The sequence below is a fragment of the Mytilus galloprovincialis genome, chromosome 10 (assembly GCF_965363235.1).
Source record: "Mytilus galloprovincialis chromosome 10, xbMytGall1.hap1.1, whole genome shotgun sequence".
Taxonomy (NCBI): Eukaryota; Metazoa; Mollusca; class Bivalvia; order Mytilida; family Mytilidae; genus Mytilus; species Mytilus galloprovincialis.
This window is the reverse complement of record NC_134847.1, coordinates 65,952,301-65,975,520: the sequence shown is the minus strand read 5'-3', so window position 1 is coordinate 65,975,520 and position 23,220 is coordinate 65,952,301. Positions and strand designations below refer to the sequence as shown.

The window sequence follows — 23,220 nt, the reverse complement described above, 5'->3', positions numbered from 1 at the left end:
AATAATTCCAAAAAATCAATTCGTGTTGGCCCCAGACTTTTAAAATGTAGCTATCATTGAAAAAGCTCCAAATTATCTCCATTTGGTGCAAAAATGCCATTTTTTTTGGCATTAAAATTGAAATATCTTTTTTTAACTCATCGGTGACCTATATTTTTATTGTTGTTTTCGAATAAGCTGTACATAAACTAAATAATTGTAAAATTTAAGCGATTTCTGTAATATAGTTCTTTTTTTTATTTCGATATTACCGCTATCTTCCTATTAGTTCAACAGAAAAAAAGGACATTAACAAACATGTCTGCTTCTTTCGAAGGCATATTGTGAGCGTAAATGATCGGTGACCCCATTTTTTTTATTTCATTTTTCTATTAAGTATAAGACAAAGTTCATTTATAGAAAAATATATCGAAATCCTATATTAAATAAAAAAATCGATTTAGACCCGCGAGCCCCCTTAACCCATATGTTCCATTTGAGCAATAGTGGCTGTTTCTTGACGTAATAGGAAATAAATACCAAATTTATACTAGATTCATTTGAGAAGAATTTTTTTAATGGTTTTAGAAAACATAAACATGTTGTGTAAAATAGTCCTTATGGGGTCAATTGACAATTTTTGTCATTTTGATTTATTTGTAAATCTTACTTTGCTGAACAATTTTACTGTTTACAGTTTATCTCTATCTATTATAATATTCAAGATAACGACCAAAACTGCAACATTACCTATTCAGGGACAGCAACCCAACAACAGGTTGTTTAATCGTCTGAAAATATCATGGCAGATAGATCGCGATCTAATGAATAATTTTACCACATGTCAGATTTGCTCTCAATGCTTTAGTTTTTGAGATATAAGCCAAACACTGCATTTAATCTCTACATGTGTATGTTCAATTTTTAGCCATTGCTGCAATGTTTGTTGATGGATCAAAAATTCAGATACAATTCACAAACTAGATTCCTAAAGGAACATTCATTTAAATAAATGTTTAAAAGTACTAGGCACAGTAGTTTCAGAGGAGAATATTTTTAAATGTTAGCAAACATGAGGAACACATTGTGTAAAATTGTATTCAAAGTGCAATAACTCCTTAATATAAAAGGTTGATTGATAATTTTGGTTATATTAACAATATTGCTGTTAACAATTTATCTATAGTTATTATGATATCCAAGATAATAACAAAAAACTTTCTCTAAAATTACTAATTCAGTGACAGCAACACAACAATTGGTTGTTCGATTCATTTGAAAATTTCAGGGCTGATAGATCTTGACCAATTGAACATTTTTACCCCATATGCTCTAAAAGCTTTTAAATTAGTTTTTTCAGATATCAGCCAAAAACTGCATTTGTGTCAGCTATGCTCTAAAAGCTTTTAAATTAGTTTTATTAGATATCAGCCAAAACTGCATTTGACCCTTGTATTCTATTTTTAGCCCTGGCGGTAATGTTTGTTGTTGGATCAAAACCTAGGATACAATTTTTACACTGGATACCATAAGGAACATTCAGTTCAAGTTTGAAGATATTTGGCCCAGTAGGTTCTGAGAAGATTTTTGAAATAGTTTAGGACAACAGACGACGATGACGACATCAAACAATCATTTGAAACCTTATCTAAAAGTTATCATATATGCAGGATATGCCTGTGTATCATGGAAAATGATATATATGGTCGGATCTGTAGTGTTGTTCACAACACAATCGTATAAAATATCATGAGTCCCAGTCTTGTTCGGAGGGATTTTCATTCCTCTTCCCCCTAATGTAAATTCTCCTGTCAATACTTTGCAAAGGTACATTCTTTTGTTGCCACTGGAGTCCGGCACCGAATACGTATCTGATGCAGAAAGGCTTGCATCTCTAGCAAAATACACACCTTCACCATATGCTATAGCTGTAATAAAGTAAATTACCAAATCATACGTGTGAGTGCAAAAAAATCAATGTTCATAGTGACTGACTTTATTACAGGTTATAACAGTTACAGCATTGTACAAGAGGTTAAAGGAAAATGGGGAGGAGAGTGGTTTGAAGCAAGTGTTATTGTATTAGCCTAAATAAAAAAAACTGTTACTGTTGACAAGCCGACTTACTGACCTGTTAATGAGAGTGACATATTGAAGCAACATAAACTGTTACCGCAGTGATATGTCTCACCTTTATTTAGTTTTGATAGTAAAAGGCACATGTTGAAATACAAATGGCAACTCTTTAACCTGTTTTAAACTATGCACTCATACCACATTATCCTTATAACTATATGCAAATATAATTGGCTTCCCTTTAAACTGACCTCATCACAAACGTCAACATTTAAACTATGATAAAGTTTAGTAGTCTATGCACCATAATGTAGTGAGTAGAGCCATTCAATTTCCACGGAAAGGAGATATGTAAATAATCATTGAACATCATGTCAAATACCATTGACTTTCAATTTGTGGTCCATTTTAAACTGACCAAATTAAAAAAAAAAGATATTTACTATGCAAAGATATAAAGGGTAATCGACCATGACTGAGGGGGCGGAACAAAACAATCGTCATGAATATAAAATGTGATAATTTTGACATAAAACAAGCTATCATTGGTGTACCATGAGTGGTTCCCCTTGAACAGACCTTTATTGCCAGAAAGTAGTAATTGACTTACTTAATGCGTTCAAATTTAAACTGACTCACAAATTTTATCAACTCGTCGACGCCACAAACCACAACCGAAACAGCACACCACAGTTCAGTCTCTACCTCTTCGTATGGTTGATACAAATAACCAGAAGACATTTAAGTCAACATATATTCGTCAATAATACACAAGTGTCAAACTGTAAATTGACATGAACCAATTCGTTGTAAACAAATAAAATTATAAGGTCTAGCTGCATCAATACAAATTTAAATTCCATAAAAAACAAACACATTTAGATTTATCAGGAAATAACCACTCACAAAATACCGGAGGGTTAAGCTACATTTAAGTACTGTAGTAGTTACTCTTCACCTTTGTATAAACAAACTATTTACAGGAAAATGTAAAATAAGTTCATAATGACTATTTTAACTCCCCTATTTATATCAAGATAACGACATATTTTACAACAAAATAAAACATGCCCTTCTTAAATGCTCCTCAACTTCCGAAATGCTCTTCAACTTTGTACTTGTGTGGCTTTATAACTCTTTTGATCTGAGCGTCACTGATGAGTCTTATGTAGACGAAACGCGCGTCTGGCGTATTAAATTATAATCCTGGTACCTTTGATAACTTCTTTCTCTAATATAGGAGGGTTAACCTTGGGGAACATTGCAAAGTTTGACTTCTCATATCTTTGTTTTAATCCATCATAATTGCTTTCAAAACATTTTGTCCTGTAATTCCTAATCCAAAACAGTTTTTTTTTAAAGCCAATCATAGTCCAAGATTATATCGGGCTGTTATTTTTCTCATTAGATCGAATTCCCATCAAGTTTCAGTGCGATATACATATATGTGACAGTGAAATGCCAAATGCTGCCAATTTGCCACACAACCAACATTACATTGGGTCATTAATTAATTTTTCAAATAATCAATAAAATTGTTTATAGAGTGGCATAAGGTTATTTTTATTTCCATATCATTACTATAAAGTTTTATTCTAATATCTAAAACTAGAAAACAATTCCATTCTGTAAATATTTAAATTTTGGAAGGGGTACAGATATTTTTCATTTTCTGTTTTTTTTTTATTCTTGTCATTTTTGATATGAAAAAACTATTTTTTAAAAGGATAAATTCTTTTTTTTAAATTCAGTTCATATTTTCTAAGAGGCATTTAACAAATGTAAGTTTCTCCTTTTTATTTAAATGGGTGATAATTTCCAGTTTTATAATCTACTCTGTCTCTTTTCAGTTGTTTTCAAGAATTTTATGTACAGTTAGAAATAAGAACCTTTGTATATTTGAACAAGTATCTCACCATTTTTACCACAATAGCTTCTATTAAATCCACGACTATTGATACTACCCATAGCATTCTTGGCAAATCCATGCCACAGCGACTTTTCATTTTGATGACCAGGTAAATTGGTACTGTCGATCATCTTCTTCTTGGCTGCATATTGTTGGTAAAGGGTTTTGTTTTGAATTCTGTGTATCTGAAAAATTATTTATGCATATTCAAAAATTAGGTTTTTTTTGCTTTTAAATATATCGATTTAAACAAAATTGTTAATATAAACTTTTTTTAATATAACCAAGAATATCTTGTTGATATTTCTATTATGGTACTTATTTCTAGGGTCATCAACCATAAAACTTCATGATATAGATCATGAAAGTGGGAATATAAGTATAAATTGCATTAAATCTCATACCTCAACGATAGTTCTATGACCTCCCACACTAGAAAAGAATTTCTTGGATACGTCCTTGTATTCTGAGGTACGGGTATTCAAAATAACAGCTCTGGAGATCTCTCTATCATCTGTGATTTCCCAATGATCGGGAATCTGAAATGTACTATATGTACTATCTGAAAAAGATTTCATTAGTGTGATAATCAAAGTCCTAGAAAATGCTTCACCATTATTATCGTACTTTGCAGATACTTCAACTGAATAGTATTTTAATTTAAAAATGAGAATTTCTTATACACATTTTTGTTTACAACTTAGATACATTTAACATATATATGCACGTTAAAAATATTAATCAATGTTGTGTGTACATTTTTTAATAACTATATAAAATTTTAGCGAGGTTTTGCGATTTAAATTCTAAATCTTTATGGATGTAATTTTCCATTTATTTTGATATTAGAAAGATCGAATCTATAACAGATCAATTCATTGTAAAAGTACGTACTTTTTATTATCTTATAAGGAGTTTATCTATGTTGAAAACGGGTAAACTTTCATCACTTAAAACAATGTGTTCTACATACTCTTTATATTGCTTATTAATTGATAAATTAAAGGAAAAGACTATGTTACGAAGTCACTTTGTTTCACAAAAAGTAATTTCCAGTGATAAAAATTCCCTCTTTGCCAAATTAAATGATTCATAGATCTTAAAAGCCCCCAAACAAACATTATTGCAAAGACTACACAACCTTTCATGTGAATCAGATATTGCTGTTCAGGGAATTTTCATATTTTTAAGTCAAACTGTCTCATTGAAAACAAAAGTGTTTATATTTATTTTTGTTCTTCATATAATGTTATAATTTAAACGTGTTCTTTACCGGATTAATTATCTAAACAGATAAAAATAAATTTTGAAACGGAATTTGGCTATGTTCCTTGTGACTTTCAATTTAATTTTGTTTGACTTTTATAAACTTGAAAATATAACTGTAAAACATTTGCATGCCACCCTGAATACATGCATTTTATTTGTAAACATCAATTTACCACATAGCTAAAGGAAAACAGTTCCCAAAAGAATAACAGTAATTTCCTTTCAGAAAGTGACAAATATACTGGTCTTTGATACACATTTTGTAAATCTTGGTGACCTATTTGATGAGGAAGCCATATTGATCATAGGAACTTGGAAATAGACATTTTTTTTGGCATTCTCCCTTTTTGCTAAATCCTTTAAATTTAAATGAAATTTGCGTTTAATCAGTGACCGTTGTGGATAGTAAACTTGAAATTAATTGATAGATAATAGCAAATACAAGTTATATCTTAGTAAATATATGTTCATATAACACAGACAAACGCTAAATAATTGAAATTAATAGAAAACCAAACAATCACATGAATAACAGATTTAAAAAACGGGGTAGGGCCAAAATTAGTGTCATGTCCTGAAAGTACCTATTGTTTTAATGTTGTTTGTATTTTTCATCCTTGTAATTTAATCAATATATTGAAACCCTCTCTGATGTCAAAAAATTGAAGAACAATGTACAAAACAAAAAAACTCTGGATTGAAGACTGGTACTAATGAATAAAGAAAATGCTCGCAAATCATATACCTAAATGAATTAAGAAAACATGTAATAATTCTCTGTCAATAGTCTATAATTGACCTACAATTGTGATCATTGCTATAAAAATGTGTGTATTTAATACGATTCAGTATTGGTACATGTATTTACATGCTTTGAAATTGATCATTATTTTACTTTATCTATCCATTAATGTAAATTCTATATTTTCTTTTCCTCAACACTCAAAGCAACAAGTTTGTCAATCACTTGTATCTATACACACTAATATTTCACATTTTTTATATTGAATGGAAAGTAAGCACATATGATTGTGTCTTAACATTTCGACAATATTCCAAAGTTTTGACAAGTTTTTTACAGTCTTTTGTTTCAGCAGTAAGAGCACATTCCATGATTATCTAAGTAAATTTACCTGTAGGCATCTTTTGAACACATGCATTGTTTGATTTAAATTTTGGTTCATCTCCAGTAGCAGTGCCACTAAGACATTTATAGTATATCTCAACTTTGACGACACTTCCTTCTATTTTGTGTATCTTTTTACAGACTGTTGTTACAGGGGCTTAGCATGAAATGAATATAAAAATACATGTCAATTCTGATTTCTATTTGGATTTTGGGTGGGTATACAAAAATTTATAACTAAATACCGAAATCCAAGACATCGTGAATTCAAACGTAATAAATTCTGTTTATGAAACAAAACTACAGCTAACTTCTAAAACATCTTAATTATTGAAAGTTATGTATTTGAATTCGAGAGTGTGATATTTTCATGGGGCATAATTTAACATAAATTCATTTTGGTTTTTAAAATCTATGTATAAATAGATTTTAAAACACAATGGATCCTATCTTAGATATTTATTACTCCCTCCTTTTTTGAAAAATGTATTATGTGTGAACTTGGTGAATTACATATCATTAATCAAAGCTAACATAAAAAGTTATTTAGGTGATACTTATACTATCTCTGTAGCATATTGTAATGTAAATAGTAATGCGAATTCACAGACACGAATAATTTTATATCAGAATGGTGTAAAAAACGAAAAATCAGAAAGATTTAATTTTTGAAATACATTAGTTTGTTAGTTTTTAAGTCAGAAAGACGATAGGTTCTATGATTTGTTAGGTTGAACGTATATTACATAATCATGATCTTGAATTGAATGCTGAATGATTGTTTGAATTCGTGGTAAAGGTTTAAAGCAGAAAATAGTTTCCGCGTGAGCCTTGTAACAGTAGTATACAAGCCTTTTAGTAATTTCCCCTAAACAAATCTAGTATTAACATCATTACTTGAGCATTAAAGTAATGAAACTTGCCAGTAATTGACTTTGTACATATAAAAATACTCATAAGTTAATTGAAACATTTGTTGTAAGTTGAGGATCTAAGACATGATCTATTCAAATGGTTCAGAATACTTTTCCTATCTATATATATGCATGCGTTCGAATCCCTGTGAGAGAGGATTTTTTCTGTTTGAAATTTGCAGATTTAATATTGTTGTGCTGATATTTAAAGTAATTATGAATATAAAATGTGTTTTCATCCGTTTATCAGCTTCACTGGCGATACAATGGTTTGATCTATTGTAGAGTTGTTACTTGTATAGACGTACTTATCAAATAATTATTTATGCTCCTTAACAACAGATAATTTAACTAATCTGCAAACAATTCCATCTTCATGTATTATGTCTTCTATGCTTAGTCTTATCCAGTAACAATTCGAGTTTCTACTGACGAGGAAATGTAACACTAGGTAACCAAAAACTGAATTTTGAGTTCAGTCAAGGCTGCTGAGTTTCACAGTCCAGCACCTGGAGGCAGGCAAAACAAAATACGTAATAGTTCAGTGAAAATGGAAGTCACACTTAACTTAGACACATATTAGTGAATTGAAAGAAGTCTTTTTGTTTTCAATAGATGATTTAGCTTTCTTTTGTTAACTTTTCTGAAGAGTTATTGCAGAAGTGATGAGGTTTTCTCGTCTTAACTGGAAAACAATTAAATACAAAGTCTTTTCAATGATAATAATATACTCATAATGGAACATCTTACCTTTACAGTCTACAAAATGAACTATACATGTATTTTTTTTAGTATCAAGGTGAACCTTTTCTACTCCAGTGACACCCGACTTTCTCTCATTGTCGAAGTAGAACATTACAGCATCCCTTGTTGTACCTGGTTTAATCTTTGATACAATAATTGACTTTGATACTGGTACAGACTCTACTTTCAGAAAACATCCATGAAGCTGTCTATTCTTACATTCACTAGTAAGCTTTCCCATGTCTGTAGAGAAAAAAAAAGAAACACATATAATACAAATTTAAATAACATTGTCTTATAAACCTCAAATGGTGTTGTCTAAGTCTGCAATATGACAGACAAAAATCATCAAATTTATAAACTTAACAGTTTGCATTATGACTTTGAATGGTATTTTACCTATTAAAATTATAGTTGAACTTCACAAGCTTAAACTTGAACGATATTTCGAGTGTGTAAAGAACTTCTCAATATTTTTTCGGGAATTTAATCTCAATATTTAAAAAGCTTACTAAATCAGAATTTCACATTTACATGGCTTGAGTGTTTGGCTTTTCTAGCTATTTTGACCAAATGTTATCAACCCGTACATCATTAAAAGATAAATAATAAACTGATCATCACAAAGAACAATCTAAAGATGGAAGCTACAATGACAAGTAACTACAATCTGTACATAGAAACTACATGTTACATGACAGATCTAGTATCTGTTGCTTTTTTCTTATTTTTAAAGTTCATAATAATAATATGATTTCAAAATTATCTTTATCTGATAGGCAGTAGGTTTTCAATTGTGTTTTTTTTTTTATACATACAGAAATATTTCAGAAACAATTTTAGCAAACCTGATTTTATCATGAATGAAAGTATATCTGTGATGAACAGAGAAAACTATGTTGCGCACTTGTAATAGAATATTCAAATCAAATAGGAAATTCATTCTTGGCACAAGCACAAATTGTACAACAACATTTTTCCCAAATGGTATTACTGAAAAAAAGGGTAATCTTATGTTTGCCTCTATCTATTAAAAAAGATCAATTTGTATAGTGTCCTAATTGAATCTCTAATCAAAGTATAGTCATATATTTAAATTCTCCTCAAGATTTTCCCCTATGAAATTCGTACAGAATTTGTAACCTATATTTCAAAAATAAAGTGCAAACTTTTTAATAATGATACATTTTACAATTACAACTGGTTTTTTTTTGCAATGACTTTATAAAAAAACTATTATAATTTGGTATAAATCAATATGGCTTTTCACTAAAAACAAAATAAGATAGCAAAAATGAATATTTAAGCTACTGCAAAGCAAGGATAAAAAAAAATTAATTTGCCTTATGAATGAAATTATGACCGCAAAGATCAAACCTTGAACAGTTGAGACAAGCTTGGACACAATATTCAAGCTTGATACTGTCTGAATTTGGATTGTTATCATTTTTTATAACATGAAATAGGTTTCTGACACAAAATAAATGTTGTCAATGATCTTAAACTTTTGAAATGGAACATATAATTTACCTAGAATGGTCTGATACTATAATCTAACAATATGGTTAGATTCAGCATTAAAAAAAAATAAAAAATAAAAAAATTAAGTTGAAATCAAACAAAGTTAAATTTTGAACCCTTTTGACCTGAATGTAGACTAATTTCAAATGGGGCCCATTAACCAAGATATTGTTGCTCACCTGACTCTTCTTTGGCTTTGGATATCAGGTAAAAAAATAGATGAAATCATAACAAATAATGATTGAGGCCAAATTTGGATTAACATGGCACCATATTTTAAAATAAAATCCTGGTGGTCATCTTGAACAGTAAATCGGCAACAAAGTAGCAACACTTCACCAACACCTCATAAGTAACATTTATGCCAAGTTTGGTTTGTTCCATTCAGTGGTTGTCTAAAAGAAGACATTTGTATGTATTTTCTTTAGGATCCTTTGTAAAACTAAATCTCCTTCTGGCGGCCATCTTGGAAAATAAATCAGCTTCAAGTAACAACACTTGATCAGTACCTAAGAAAAATTCATGCCATCTTTGGTTTCATTCCATTCAGTGGTTCTCTAAAAGAAGACATTTTTATGTACTTCCAACAAGGTCCTATGTTAAACTAAGCCCCCTGTTGGCAGCAATCTCGGATGATAGGTGGGGTTCAAAGTATCATCATTTGGACAGTACCTCATAAAGACCATTTATGCCATGTTTGGTTTCAGTCCATTCAGTGCTTCTCTTAAAGAAGACATTAAATGTATAAGAAAAAAATATGAACCACATTTAAAAATTGGAAAAAATCCCCCCCAAACTTTTGAACCCCATTCCGCCTCTTAAAGTAATTACCCCAAACTTAATCCCAGCATTCCCTTTGTTGTATGGAACCTTTTGGTACAATTTTTAATACAGATCCAAACTCTAAAAAAAAGTTTAGTTTAAATATTTTTATTTTTATAGTGGATTGGGAAACAAGTTTTGCAAAAGTTATTGTCTAAACACTAGAAAAATGCTTGTTTTTGGCTCAAATTTTGCCCCTAATTCCTGAATGTTTAAGACAATTGCCCTTAAAGTCAATTATAGCCTTCCTTTTGTGATATGGAATCTTGTGGTACAATTTTAGAGAGATCCATACACTTACACACTAGTTATTGTACAAAACTGCTGGTTTTGACCCTTTTTGCCACCTAAATCCTAAACTGTTGGTACCATAACCCCTACAATCAGTCCCAACCTTCCTTTTATGGTATTGGCCCTTCTTGTATTTTTTTTTTATATATCCATCCCTTAAACTAAAGTTATTGGCCTAAACCCAAATGTGTCTTCTGACGACGCCAATGCTGACGCATAGACGACGACATCATAGCATTATAAAACACAATTTTTTCCCCCTTCGTATAAAAAGGACATGTAGTGTGGAGGAATAATGCTTTAATGATAACAAATCTTGCAGACAGCTGTGTAGCTTTGGGATCTGAAACACATTTTTTCAAATAAAATTCTAATTGAGTTTGGAAAAGCTTACATCAGAATTTCTTAAGGAGTTCTTTTTCAAATTTTGAACTTCAGGTTAATGGTTTTAGATGAAAAATTAAAGAAAACAATTTTAAATATTCCCTTATGGTGAGCATAAAACAAACACATGTTTACACAATTATACCTGGTTGTGTTTTGAATTCAACAATAGCTGTGCCTTCAATATCTCCAAATATAATTTTGTTCACATCAGTTTTAGATCTGGCCTCAAGGTAGTTTCTTAAAGCTCCCTCTGTAGTATTCATATTGAAGCCAGAAACAAAAGCTTGTTTTGGATAAATAGCGTATGGTTGAAGAGGGATATGTTTTCTTACATATAAATCAGTCTGATCTAGTCTGTGAGTCTTCTTCAGACATTCATCAACCACTAAAATCAAAAGGTTTTAACTTATATTAATCTTATAAATAAAAGTGAAGATGAATATTTAAGATGCTAAAATACCACATAATGTTTTGTAAATTTTAATTTCATCAATATGTCTTGTGTCAGTTTCTGATTTTTATAACCAAGAATTTTACAGTCCATTCAGCAAAAATAGTATTTTTCCTGACGCCTGATACATATAGGAGAATACCTTAAATAATTATTGCTAACCTTTTTTCTATTGATAATCAGAAGAAAAACACAATTTACAGATCTATGTTTGTTTTTATTTTACTAGTTAATAATTTTAGGGCTTCAAAAATTTACTTCAAATGTAAAATTTATACATATTAAAAATAGACGAGAAAAATGTCATATTTAAAACAAAAAACATGTTGTTTAACATTACGATAAAGTAAATTGATTAATATCAATAAACATGTACATATTGCATGTATTGTTGGCATTGCACATAGTCATGTTTATTCAGTCTGTTTTTGATGTCCTTTTACTGAATTCATTGGAAGTGAACTGGTTGATACTTAAGTCTGTGAGAACATGATTACCTTATCAGTTATTATCAGCTATTAACTAGCTTTAGGCAATTGTACAATTAGATCAGTAGTTAATATATATTGTCTTTATATAAAATATCAATAAACTTGTAAATATTGTTGGCATTGAACAGTCATGTTAATTAGACTGTTTTTGTTATGTCCTTTTACTAGATTTGTTGGAAGTGAACTTGTTGATACTTAAGCCTATGAGAACATGATTACCTTATTAGTGATCGTCAGCTTTGAAATAGCTTTAAAAAATTGTACAATTAGATCAGTAGTTAATATATTTTGTCTTTATATTGAATGTTTTTGTGCTTTATGATGATGAATCAATCAATTCCAACTGATTTGTTATTATGTTACATTTTAACACCACTGACCAAAGTAAGTGGACGTTTAAAGTGCTCACAAACATTCTACATGTGCTTGTCATTGAGTACTTGTTGGTTTGTCTTGTCATATCTTTTTTATTGTTTTGTCATAACTTTTGCTGTTGGTTTTTTAGTTTGAATTGTTTCACATTTTGTCATGCCAGGGCCTTTGTTAACTGACTTTAGCAATGTTTTTTCTCATTGTTGTTGTACAGTAAACTCTCATCAAATGGATTCTGTTATATAGTTGTCTCATTAGCAATAATTCCACATCTCCTTATTTTATACTGACAGTAGTGTGTCACTGGCATTAATATCACATCTCCTAATTCTAAATTTATATCAATAAACCTACTTGTCTCATTTGCAATTTAACTACATATTCTTTTTTTAATAAACATAGTTTAACCATTATGATCACTGTTGGATTGCAGTCACATTGACATATACATGCATGTATCCAACATCTCCATTTGTTCATAACACTGATATTGGTGCAAGATGTATTATTTCCCTACATAAGAATAGCTTTTTTTATCTGGGTATCAAAACTTTACTAGTAAAGTCACATTAAACTTTACTTTATCCCATTTTTGATTGTCTCATTAAAGATACCATGTTAGAGTTTTAAAAGTCTGAACATTAATTAGTCTTCAAAAACTTTGATATCAATAAATCTAGTTTAACCATTTGAATTTTTAATACCTTCTTCACTTTCGAATTTAATAAGGTACATTTCCTCCTCTTCAACATAGTCTAAACTCAATACATCTGCATAAGCACCTCGTTTAGACTCGAAGTATAACTTTACACCATATCTAGTAGAGAACTGGCTCATTCCTGTCACCTCAATAGTACATCTATTGTATTCCTCAGTGTCTGGCTCATCCTCCACATATACTTTTTCTATTTGTATTGGTGTGTCATTAAATAACAAAGGTGTTTTGGATAGAACTGCTTCTACAGTTTTAATGAAGATAAATTAATAAATACTAGTAAGTGGTAGAGGTTAGCAAGAAAAATCTCTTATATTTAATGCGTTTTCCTCAGTTTTAATTTGTAACCCGGATTTGTTTTTTTTCTATTGATTTATGAGTTTCGAACAGTGGTATACTACTGTTGCTTTTATTTATCAAACATGGCTGGTACTTATAATCAATATTTAAAGACAGTAAAATAAATTCTTGTTGAGATTGTGTATGATTTTATAGGTTTTAGCATATAGTAGTGTTAATAGTTGTCTACCTCCGATTTTATACAGAAATATACTTATAAACAAGTGGACACTTCTGCCTAAACATTTCTCACTAGTATCTATTATAGTTTCTGCAAAAAAACACAAATAAACTGTAAAATATATTTTCCAAGAAAATAACTCCTTTAAGAGGTCAATTGATGTTTCCTTCATATTGATTTTTTTGTAGATCATATTTCATTGAACATTTGTACTGTGAAACGATTCTCTTTATCAACTTTAGTTTCAAAATAAAATGCACAAAGGGTTAACATAATTAATAACTCTATAAAGGTCATTTAGAAACAAAAATGTATCTATCTAAATAAAAAATATTTGCTCTCACTGTTTAGTTTCAAAGCTCCATTTGACATCTTCGTTCTTTTGACACAATAGTGGCCATAGTTGATAATAGATCAAATCACCAGATAACATTTTAAAGTAGATACCCTAAGGAACTTTCAGGTCAAGTTTGGTGGCATGTAACCCAGCAGTTTAAGAGAAGGTTTACTAAAAAGTTGAAAGGGGGGAGGGGGCCTTTAACCCTTTCTGTCAGGTTGACTAGAAAAGAATTTCTTTGATACGTCCTTGTATTCTGATGATCGAGTATTCAAAATAACAGCTCTGGAACTATATGAAATAAGAAATATAATACTGAGTATTTACAATATTAATTAAGTTAGTATCGTGAGGTTTTGCGATTTAAATTCTATATCTTTATGGATGTAATTTTCCATTTATTTTGATATTAGAAAGAATCTATAACAGATGAATTGATTGTAAAAGTACGTACTTTTTATTATCTTATAAGGAGTTTATCTATGGGTAAAACGGGTAAACTTTCATCATTTAAAACAATGCGTTCTACATACTCTTTATATTGCTTATTAATTGATAAATTAAAGGAAAAGACTATGTTACGAAGTCACTTTGTTTCACAAAAAGTAATTTCCAGTGATAAAAATTCCCTCTTTGACAAATTAAATGATTCATAGATCTTGAAAGCCCTCAAACAAACATTATTGCAAAAACTACACAACCTTTCATGTGAATCAGATATTTCTGTTCAGGGAATTTTCATATTTTTAAGTCAAACTGTCTCATTGAAAACAAAAGTGCCTATATTTATTTTTGTTTTTCATATAATGTTATAATTTAAACGTGTTCTTTAACGGATTAATTATCTAAACAGATAAAAATAAATTTTGAAATGTAATTTGGCTATGTTCCTTGTGACTTTCAATTTAATTTTGTTTGACTTTTATAAACTTGAAAATATAACTGTAAAACATTTACATGCCACCCTGAATACATGCATTTTATTTGTAAACATCAATTTACCACATAGGTAAAGGAAAACAGTTCCCAAAAGAATAACAGTAATTTCCTTTCAGAAAGTGGCAAATATACTGGTCTTTGATACACATTTTGTAAATCTTGGTGACCTATTTGATGAGAAAGCCATAATGATCATAGGAACTTGGGAACTAGACATTTTTTTGGGCATGTTCCCTTTTTGCGAAATCCATTAAATTTAAATGAAATTTGCGTTTTATCAGTGACCGTTGTGGATAGTAAACTTGAAATTGATAGATAATAGCAAATACAAGTTATGTCTTAGTAAATATATGTTCATTTAACACAGACAAACGCTAAATAATTGAAATTAATAGAAAAACAAACAATAACATGAATAGCAGATTTAAAAAACGGGGTAGGGCCAAAAATAGTGTCTTGTTATGAAAGTACCTATTGTTTTGATGTTGTTTGTATTTTTCATCCTTGTAATTTAATCAATATATTGAAACCCTCTCTGATGTTAAAAAATTGGAGAACAATGTACAAAAAAAAATCTGGATTGAAGACTGGTACTAATGAATAAAGAAAATGCTCGCAAATCATATACCTAAATGAATTAAGAAAACATGTAATAATTCTCTGTCAATAGTCTATAATTGACCTACAATTGTGATCATTGCTATGAAAATGTGTGTATTTAATACGATTCAGTATTGGTACATGTATTTACATGCTTTGAAATTGATCATTATTTTACTTTATCTATCCATTAATGTAAATTCTATATTTTCTTTTCCTCAACACTCAAAGCAACAAATTCAAGTTTGTCAATCACTTGTATCTATACACACTAATATTTCACATTTTTTTATATTGAATGGAAAGTAAGCACATATGATTGTGTCTTAACATTTCGACAATATTCCAAAGTTTTGACAAGTTTTTTACAGTCTTTTGTTTCAGCAGTAAGAGCACATTCCATGATTATCTAAGTAAATTTACCTGTAGGCATCTTTTGAACACATGCATTGTTTGATTTAAATTTTGGTCCATCTCTACTAGCAGTGCCACCAAGACATTTATAGTATATCTCAACTTTGACGACACTTCCTTCTATTTTGTGTATCTTTTTACAGACTGTTGTTACAGGGGCTTAGCATGAAATGAATATAAAAATACATGTCAATTCTGATTTCTATTTGGATTTGGGTATACAAAAATTTATAACTAAATACCGAAATCCAAGACATAGTGAATTCAAACGTAATAAATTTTGTTTATTAAACAAAACTACAGCTAACTTCTAAAACATCTTAATTATTGAAAGTTATGTATTTGAATTCGAGAGTGTGATATTTTCATGGGGCATAATTTAACATAAATTCATTTTGGTTTTGAAACTATGTATAAATATTGGTAAAACACAATGGATCCTATCTTAGATATTTATTACTCCCTCCTTTTTTGAAAAATGTATTATGTGTGAACTTGGTGAATTACATATCATTAATCAAAGCTAACATAAAAAGTTTTTTAGGTGATACTTATACTATCTCTGTAGCATATTGTAATGTAAATAGTAATGCGAATTCACAGACACGAATAATTTTATATCAGAATGGTGTAAAAAAGAAAAATCAGAAAGATTTAATTTTTGAAATACATTAGTTTGTTAGTTTTTAAGTCAGAAAGACGATAGGTTCTATGATTTGTTAGGTTGAACGTATATTACATAATCATGATCTTGAATTGAATGCTGAATGATTGTTTGAATTCGTGGTAAAGGTTTAAAGCAGAAAATAGTTTCCGCGTGAGCCTTGTAACAGTAGTATACAAGCCTTTTAGTAATTTCCCCTAAACAAATCTAGTATTAACCCCATTACTTGAGCATTAAAGTAATGAAACTTGCCAGTAATTGACTTTGTACATATAAAAATACTCATAAGTTAATTGAAACATTTGTTGTAAGTTGAGGATCTAAGACATGATCTATTCAAATGGTTCAGAATACTTTTCCTATCTATATATATGCATGCGTTCGAATCCCTGTGAGAGAGGATTTTTTTTGTTTGAAATTTGCAGATTTAATATTGTTGTGCTGATATTTAAAGTAATTATGAATATAAAATGTGTTTTCATCCGTTTATCAGCTTCACTGGCGATACAATGGTTTGATCTATTGTAGAGTTGTTACTTGTATAGACGTACTTATCAAATAATTATTTATGCTCCTTAACAACAGATAATTTAACTAATCTGCAAACAATTCCATCTTCATGTATTATGTCTTCTATGCTTAGTCTTATCCAGTAACAATTCGAGTTTCTACTGACGAGGAAATGTAACACTAGGTAACCAAAAACTGAATTTTGAGTTCAGTCAAGGCTGAGTTTCACAGTCCAGCACCTGGAGGCAGGCAAAACAAAATACGTAATAGTTCAGTGAAAATGGAAGTCACACTAAACTTAGACACATATAAGTGAATTGAAAGAAGTCTTTTTGTTTTCAATAGATGATTTAGCTTTCTTTTGTTAACTTTTCTGAAGAGTTATTGCAGAAATGATGAGGTTTTCTCGTCTTAACTGGAAAACAATTAAATACAAAGTCTTTTCAATGATAATAATATACTCATAATGGAACATCTTACCTTTACAGTCTACAAAATGAACTATACATGTATTTTTTTTAGTATCAAGGTGAACCTCCTCTACTCCAGTGACACCCGACTTTCTCTCATTGTCGAAGTAGAACATTACAGCATCCCTTGTTGTACCTGGTTTAATCTTTGATACAATAATTGACTTTGATACTGGTACAGACTCTACTTTCAGAAAACATCCATGAAGCTGTCTATTCTTACATTCACTAGTAAGCTTTCCCATGTCTGTAGAGAAAAAAAAGAAACACATATAATACAAATTTAAATAACATTGTCTTATAAACCTCAAATGGTGTTGTCTAAGTCTGCAATATGACAGACAAAAATCATCAAATTTATAAACTTAACAGTTTGCATTATGACTTTGAATGGTATTTTACCTATTAAAATTATAGTTGAACTTCACAAGCTTAAACTTGAACGATATTTCGAGTGTGTAAAGAACTTCTCAATATTTTTTCGGGAATTTAAACTCAATATTTAAAAAGCTTACTAAATAAGAATTTCACATTTACATGGCTTGAGTGTTTGGCTTTTCTAGCTATTTTGACCAAATGTTATCAACCCGTACATCATTAAAAGATAAATAATAAACTGATCATCACAAAGAACAATCTAAAGATGGAAGCTACAATGACAAGTAACTACAATCTGTACATAGAAACTACATGTTACATGACAGATCTAGTATTTGTTGCTTTTTTCTTCTTTTTAAAGTTCATAATAATAATATGATTTCAAAATTATCTTTATCTGATAGGCAGTAGGTTTTCAATTGTGTTTTTTTTTTTTATACATACAGAAATATTTCAGAAACAATTTTAGCAAACCTGATTTTATCATGAATGAAAGTATATCTGTGATGAACAGAGAAAACTATGTTGCGCACTTGTAATAGAATATTCAAATCAAATAGGAAATTCATTCTTGGCACAAGCACAAATTGTACAACAACATTTTTCCCAAATGGTATTACTGAAAAAAAGGGTAATCTTATGTTTGCCTCTATCTATTAAAAAAGATCAATTTGTATAGTGTCCTAATTGAATCTCTAATCAAAGTATAGTCATATATTTAAATTCTCCTCAAGATTTTCCCCTATGAAATTCGTACAGAATTTGTAACCTATATTTCAAAAATAAAGTGCAAACTTTTTAATAATGATACATTTTACAATTACAACTGGTTTTTTTTTGCAATGACTTTATAAAAAAACTATTATAATTTGGTATAAATCAATATGGCTTTTCACTAAAAACAAAATAAGATAGCAAAAATGAATATTTAAGCTACTGCAAAGCAAGGATAAAAAAAAATTAATTTGCCTTATGAATGAAATTATGACCGCAAAGATCAAACCTTGAACAGTTGAGACAAGCTTGGACACAATATTCAAGCTTGATACTGTCTGAATTTGGATTGTTATCATTTTTTATAACATGAAATAGGTTTCTGACACAAAATAAATGTTGTCAATGATCTTAAACTTTTGAAATGGAACATATAATTTACCTAGAATGGTCTGATACTATAATCTAACAATATGGTTAGATTCAGCATTAAAAAAAAATAAAAAATAAAAAAATTAAGTTGAAATCAAACAAAGTTAAATTTTGAACCCTTTTGACCTGAATGTAGACTAATTTCAAATGGGGCCCATTAACCAAGATATTGTTGCTCACCTGACTCTTCTTTGGCTTTGGATATCAGGTAAAAAAATAGATGAAATCATAACAAATAATGATTGAGGCCAAATTTGGATTAACATGGCACCATATTTTAAAATAAAATCCTGGTGGTCATCTTGAACAGTAAATCGGCAACAAAGTAGCAACACTTCACCAACACCTCATAAGTAACATTTATGCCAAGTTTGGTTTGTTCCATTCAGTGGTTGTCTAAAAGAAGACATTTGTATGTATTTTCTTTAGGATCCTTTGTAAAACTAAATCTCCTTCTGGCGGCCATCTTGGAAAATAAATCAGCTTCAAGTAACAACACTTGATCAGTACCTAAGAAAAATTCATGCCATCTTTGGTTTCATTCCATTCAGTGGTTCTCTAAAAGAAGACATTTTTATGTACTTCCAACAAGGTCCTATGTTAAACTAAGCCCCCTGTTGGCAGCAATCTCGGATGATAGGTGGGGTTCAAAGTATCATCATTTGGACAGTACCTCATAAAGACCATTTATGCCATGTTTGGTTTCAGTCCATTCAGTGCTTCTCTTAAAGAAGACATTAAATGTATAAGAAAAAAATATGAACCACATTTAAAAATTGGAAAAAATCCCCCCCAAACTTTTGAACCCCATTCCGCCTCTTAAAGTAATTACCCCAAACTTAATCCCAGCATTCCCTTTGTTGTATGGAACCTTTTGGTACAATTTTTAATACAGATCCAAACTCTAAAAAAAAGTTTAGTTTAAATATTTTTATTTTTATAGTGGATTGGGAAACAAGTTTTGCAAAAGTTATTGTCTAAACACTAGAAAAATGCTTGTTTTTGGCTCAAATTTTGCCCCTAATTCCTGAATGTTTAAGACAATTGCCCTTAAAGTCAATTATAGCCTTCCTTTTGTGATATGGAATCTTGTGGTACAATTTTAGAGAGATCCATACACTTACACACTAGTTATTGTACAAAACTGCTGGTTTTGACCCTTTTTGCCACCTAAATCCTAAACTGTTGGTACCATAACCCCTACAATCAGTCCCAACCTTCCTTTTATGGTATTGGCCCTTCTGGTATTTTTTTTTTATATATCCATCCCTTAAACTAAAGTTATTGGCCTAAACCCAAATGTGTCTTCTGACGACGCCAATGCTGACGCATAGACGACGACATCATAGCATTATAAAACACAATTTTTTCCCCCTTCGTATAAAAAGGACATGTAGTGTGGAGGAATAATGCTTTAATGATAACAAATCTTGCAGACAGCTGTGTAGCTTTGGGATCTGAAACACATTTTTTCAAATAAAATTCTAATTGAGTTTGGAAAAGCTTACATCAGAATTTCTTAAGGAGTTCTTTTTCAAATTTTGAACTTCAGGTTAATGGTTTTAGATGAAAAATTAAAGAAAACAATTTTAAATATTCCCTTATGGTGAGCATAAAACAAACACATGTTTACACAATTATACCTGGTTGTGTTTTGAATTCAACAATAGCTGTGCCTTCAATATCTCCAAATATAATTTTGTTCACATCAGTTTTAGATCTGGCCTCAAGGTAGTTTCTTAAAGCTCCCTCTGTAGTATTCATATTGAAGCCAGAAACAAAAGCTTGTTTTGGATAAATAGCGTATGGTTGAAGAGGGATATGTTTTCTTACATATAAATCAGTCTGATCTAGTCTGTGAGTCTTCTTCAGACATTCATCAACCACTAAAATCAAAAGGTTTTAACTTATATTAATCTTATAAATAAAAGTGAAGATGAATATTTAAGATGCTAAAATACCACATAATGTTTTGTAAATTTTAATTTCATCAATATGTCTTGTGTCAGTTTCTGATTTTTATAACCAAGAATTTTACAGTCCATTCAGCAAAAATAGTATTTTTCCTGACGCCTGATACATATAGGAGAATACCTTAAATAATTATTGCTAACCTTTTTTCTATTGATAATCAGAAGAAAAACACAATTTACAGATCTATGTTTGTTTTTATTTTACTAGTTAATAATTTTAGGGCTTCAAAAATTTACTTCAAATGTAAAATTTATACATATTAAAAATAGACGAGAAAAATGTCATATTTAAAACAAAAAACATGTTGTTTAACATTACGATAAAGTAAATTGATTAATATCAATAAACATGTACATATTGCATGTATTGTTGGCATTGCACATAGTCATGTTTATTCAGTCTGTTTTTGATGTCCTTTTACTGAATTCATTGGAAGTGAACTGGTTGATACTTAAGTCTGTGAGAACATGATTACCTTATCAGTTATTATCAGCTATTAACTAGCTTTAGGCAATTGTACAATTAGATCAGTAGTTAATATATATTGTCTTTATATAAAATATCAATAAACTTGTAAATATTGTTGGCATTGAACAGTCATGTTAATTAGACTGTTTTTGTTATGTCCTTTTACTAGATTTGTTGGAAGTGAACTTGTTGATACTTAAGCCTATGAGAACATGATTACCTTATTAGTGATCGTCAGCTTTGAAATAGCTTTAAAAAATTGTACAATTAGATCAGTAGTTAATATATTTTGTCTTTATATTGAATGTTTTTGTGCTTTATGATGATGAATCAATCAATTCCAACTGATTTGTTATTATGTTACATTTTAACACCACTGACCAAAGTAAGTGGACGTTTAAAGTGCTCACAAACATTCTACATGTGCTTGTCATTGAGTACTTGTTGGTTTGTCTTGTCATATCTTTTTTATTGTTTTGTCATAACTTTTGCTGTTGGTTTTTTAGTTTGAATTGTTTCACATTTTGTCATGCCAGGGCCTTTGTTAACTGACTTTAGCAATGTTTTTTCTCATTGTTGTTGTACAGTAAACTCTCATCAAATGGATTCTGTTATATAGTTGTCTCATTAGCAATAATTCCACATCTCCTTATTTTATACTGACAGTAGTGTGTCACTGGCATTAATATCACATCTCCTAATTCTAAATTTATATCAATAAACCTACTTGTCTCATTTGCAATTTAACTACATATTCTTTTTTTAATAAACATAGTTTAACCATTATGATCACTGTTGGATTGCAGTCACATTGACATATACATGCATGTATCCAACATCTCCATTTGTTCATAACACTGATATTGGTGCAAGATGTATTATTTCCCTACATAAGAATAGCTTTTTTTATCTGGGTATCAAAACTTTACTAGTAAAGTCACATTAAACTTTACTTTATCCCATTTTTGATTGTCTCATTAAAGATACCATGTTAGAGTTTTAAAAGTCTGAACATTAATTAGTCTTCAAAAACTTTGATATCAATAAATCTAGTTTAACCATTTGAATTTTTAATACCTTCTTCACTTTCGAATTTAATAAGGTACATTTCCTCCTCTTCAACATAGTCTAAACTCAATACATCTGCATAAGCACCTCGTTTAGACTCGAAGTATAACTTTACACCATATCTAGTAGAGAACTGGCTCATTCCTGTCACCTCAATAGTACATCTATTGTATTCCTCAGTGTCTGGCTCATCCTCCACATATACTTTTTCTATTTGTATTGGTGTGTCATTAAATAACAAAGGTGTTTTGGATAGAACTGCTTCTACAGTTTTAATGAAGATAAATTAATAAATACTAGTAAGTGGTAGAGGTTAGCAAGAAAAATCTCTTATATTTAATGCGTTTTCCTCAGTTTTAATTTGTAACCCGGATTTGTTTTTTTTTCTATTGATTTATGAGTTTCGAACAGTGGTATACTACTGTTGCTTTTATTTATCAAACATGGCTGGTACTTATAATCAATATTTAAAGACAGTAAAATAAATTCTTGTTGAGATTGTGTATGATTTTATAGGTTTTAGCATATAGTAGTGTTAATAGTTGTCTACCTCCGATTTTATACAGAAATATACTTATAAACAAGTGGACACTTCTGCCTAAACATTTCTCACTAGTATCTATTATAGTTTCTGCAAAAAAACACAAATAAACTGTAAAATATAT

At 29.8% G+C, this 23,220-nt stretch overlaps 3 protein-coding genes across 3 annotated transcripts; all 3 read right to left on the bottom strand.

Moving 5' to 3' along the window:
- Positions 1 to 4: 4 nt before the first annotated feature.
- Positions 5 to 6,512, bottom strand: LOC143048145 (protein mono-ADP-ribosyltransferase PARP15-like). Its single transcript, XM_076221649.1, has 4 exons — positions 6,367 to 6,512; positions 4,369 to 4,526; positions 3,972 to 4,149; positions 5 to 1,907 (listed from the first exon to the last, which is right to left on the bottom strand). The coding sequence occupies exons 1-4, from the start codon at positions 6,374 to 6,376 to the stop codon at positions 1,624 to 1,626; spliced, it is 630 nt and encodes a 209-aa protein (XP_076077764.1). The 5' UTR covers positions 6,377 to 6,512; the 3' UTR covers positions 5 to 1,623.
- A 1,240-nt stretch (positions 6,513 to 7,752) lies between these two features.
- Positions 7,753 to 13,316, bottom strand: LOC143049556 (uncharacterized). Its single transcript, XM_076223159.1, has 4 exons — positions 13,057 to 13,316; positions 11,181 to 11,423; positions 8,079 to 8,260; positions 7,753 to 7,782 (listed from the first exon to the last, which is right to left on the bottom strand). The coding sequence occupies exons 1-4, from the start codon at positions 13,187 to 13,189 to the stop codon at positions 7,753 to 7,755; spliced, it is 588 nt and encodes a 195-aa protein (XP_076079274.1). The 5' UTR covers positions 13,190 to 13,316.
- A 2,556-nt stretch (positions 13,317 to 15,872) lies between these two features.
- LOC143049555 (uncharacterized) lies at positions 15,873 to 22,824 on the bottom strand. The gene is made up of 4 exons (XM_076223158.1): positions 22,565 to 22,824; positions 20,689 to 20,931; positions 17,532 to 17,768; positions 15,873 to 16,036 (listed from the first exon to the last, which is right to left on the bottom strand). The coding sequence occupies exons 1-4, from the start codon at positions 22,695 to 22,697 to the stop codon at positions 15,873 to 15,875; spliced, it is 777 nt and encodes a 258-aa protein (XP_076079273.1). The 5' UTR covers positions 22,698 to 22,824.
- Positions 22,825 to 23,220: the final 396 nt, after the last annotated feature.

Excerpts from the sequence above, each read along its gene's own strand:
- LOC143048145 (XM_076221649.1), bottom strand. Across the intron at positions 4,150-4,368 it reads GTCATAGAACTATCGTTGAG|ATACACAGAATTCAAAACAA; the intron begins GTATGAGATTTA and ends ATAATTTTTCAG. Across the intron at positions 1,908-3,971 it reads AAGCTATTGTGGTAAAAATG|CTATAGCATATGGTGAAGGT; the intron begins GTGAGATACTTG and ends ACTTTATTACAG.
- LOC143049556 (XM_076223159.1), bottom strand. The coding sequence starts at position 13,189 with ATGAGCCAGTTCTCTACTAGATATGGTGTAAAGTTATACTTCGAGTCT. Across the intron at positions 11,424-13,056 it reads TAAATTCGAAAGTGAAGAAG|TGGTTGATGAATGTCTGAAG; the intron begins GTATTAAAAATT and ends TTTTGATTTTAG. Across the intron at positions 7,783-8,078 it reads GTGTCACTGGAGTAGAAAAG|GTGCTGGACTGTGAAACTCA; the intron begins GTTCACCTTGAT and ends GCCTGCCTCCAG.
- LOC143049555 (XM_076223158.1), bottom strand. The coding sequence starts at position 22,697 with ATGAGCCAGTTCTCTACTAGATATGGTGTAAAGTTATACTTCGAGTCT. Across the intron at positions 20,932-22,564 it reads TAAATTCGAAAGTGAAGAAG|TGGTTGATGAATGTCTGAAG; the intron begins GTATTAAAAATT and ends TTTTGATTTTAG. Across the intron at positions 16,037-17,531 it reads TCATTTTGTAGACTGTAAAG|CCCCTGTAACAACAGTCTGT; the intron begins GTAAGATGTTCC and ends TTTCATGCTAAG.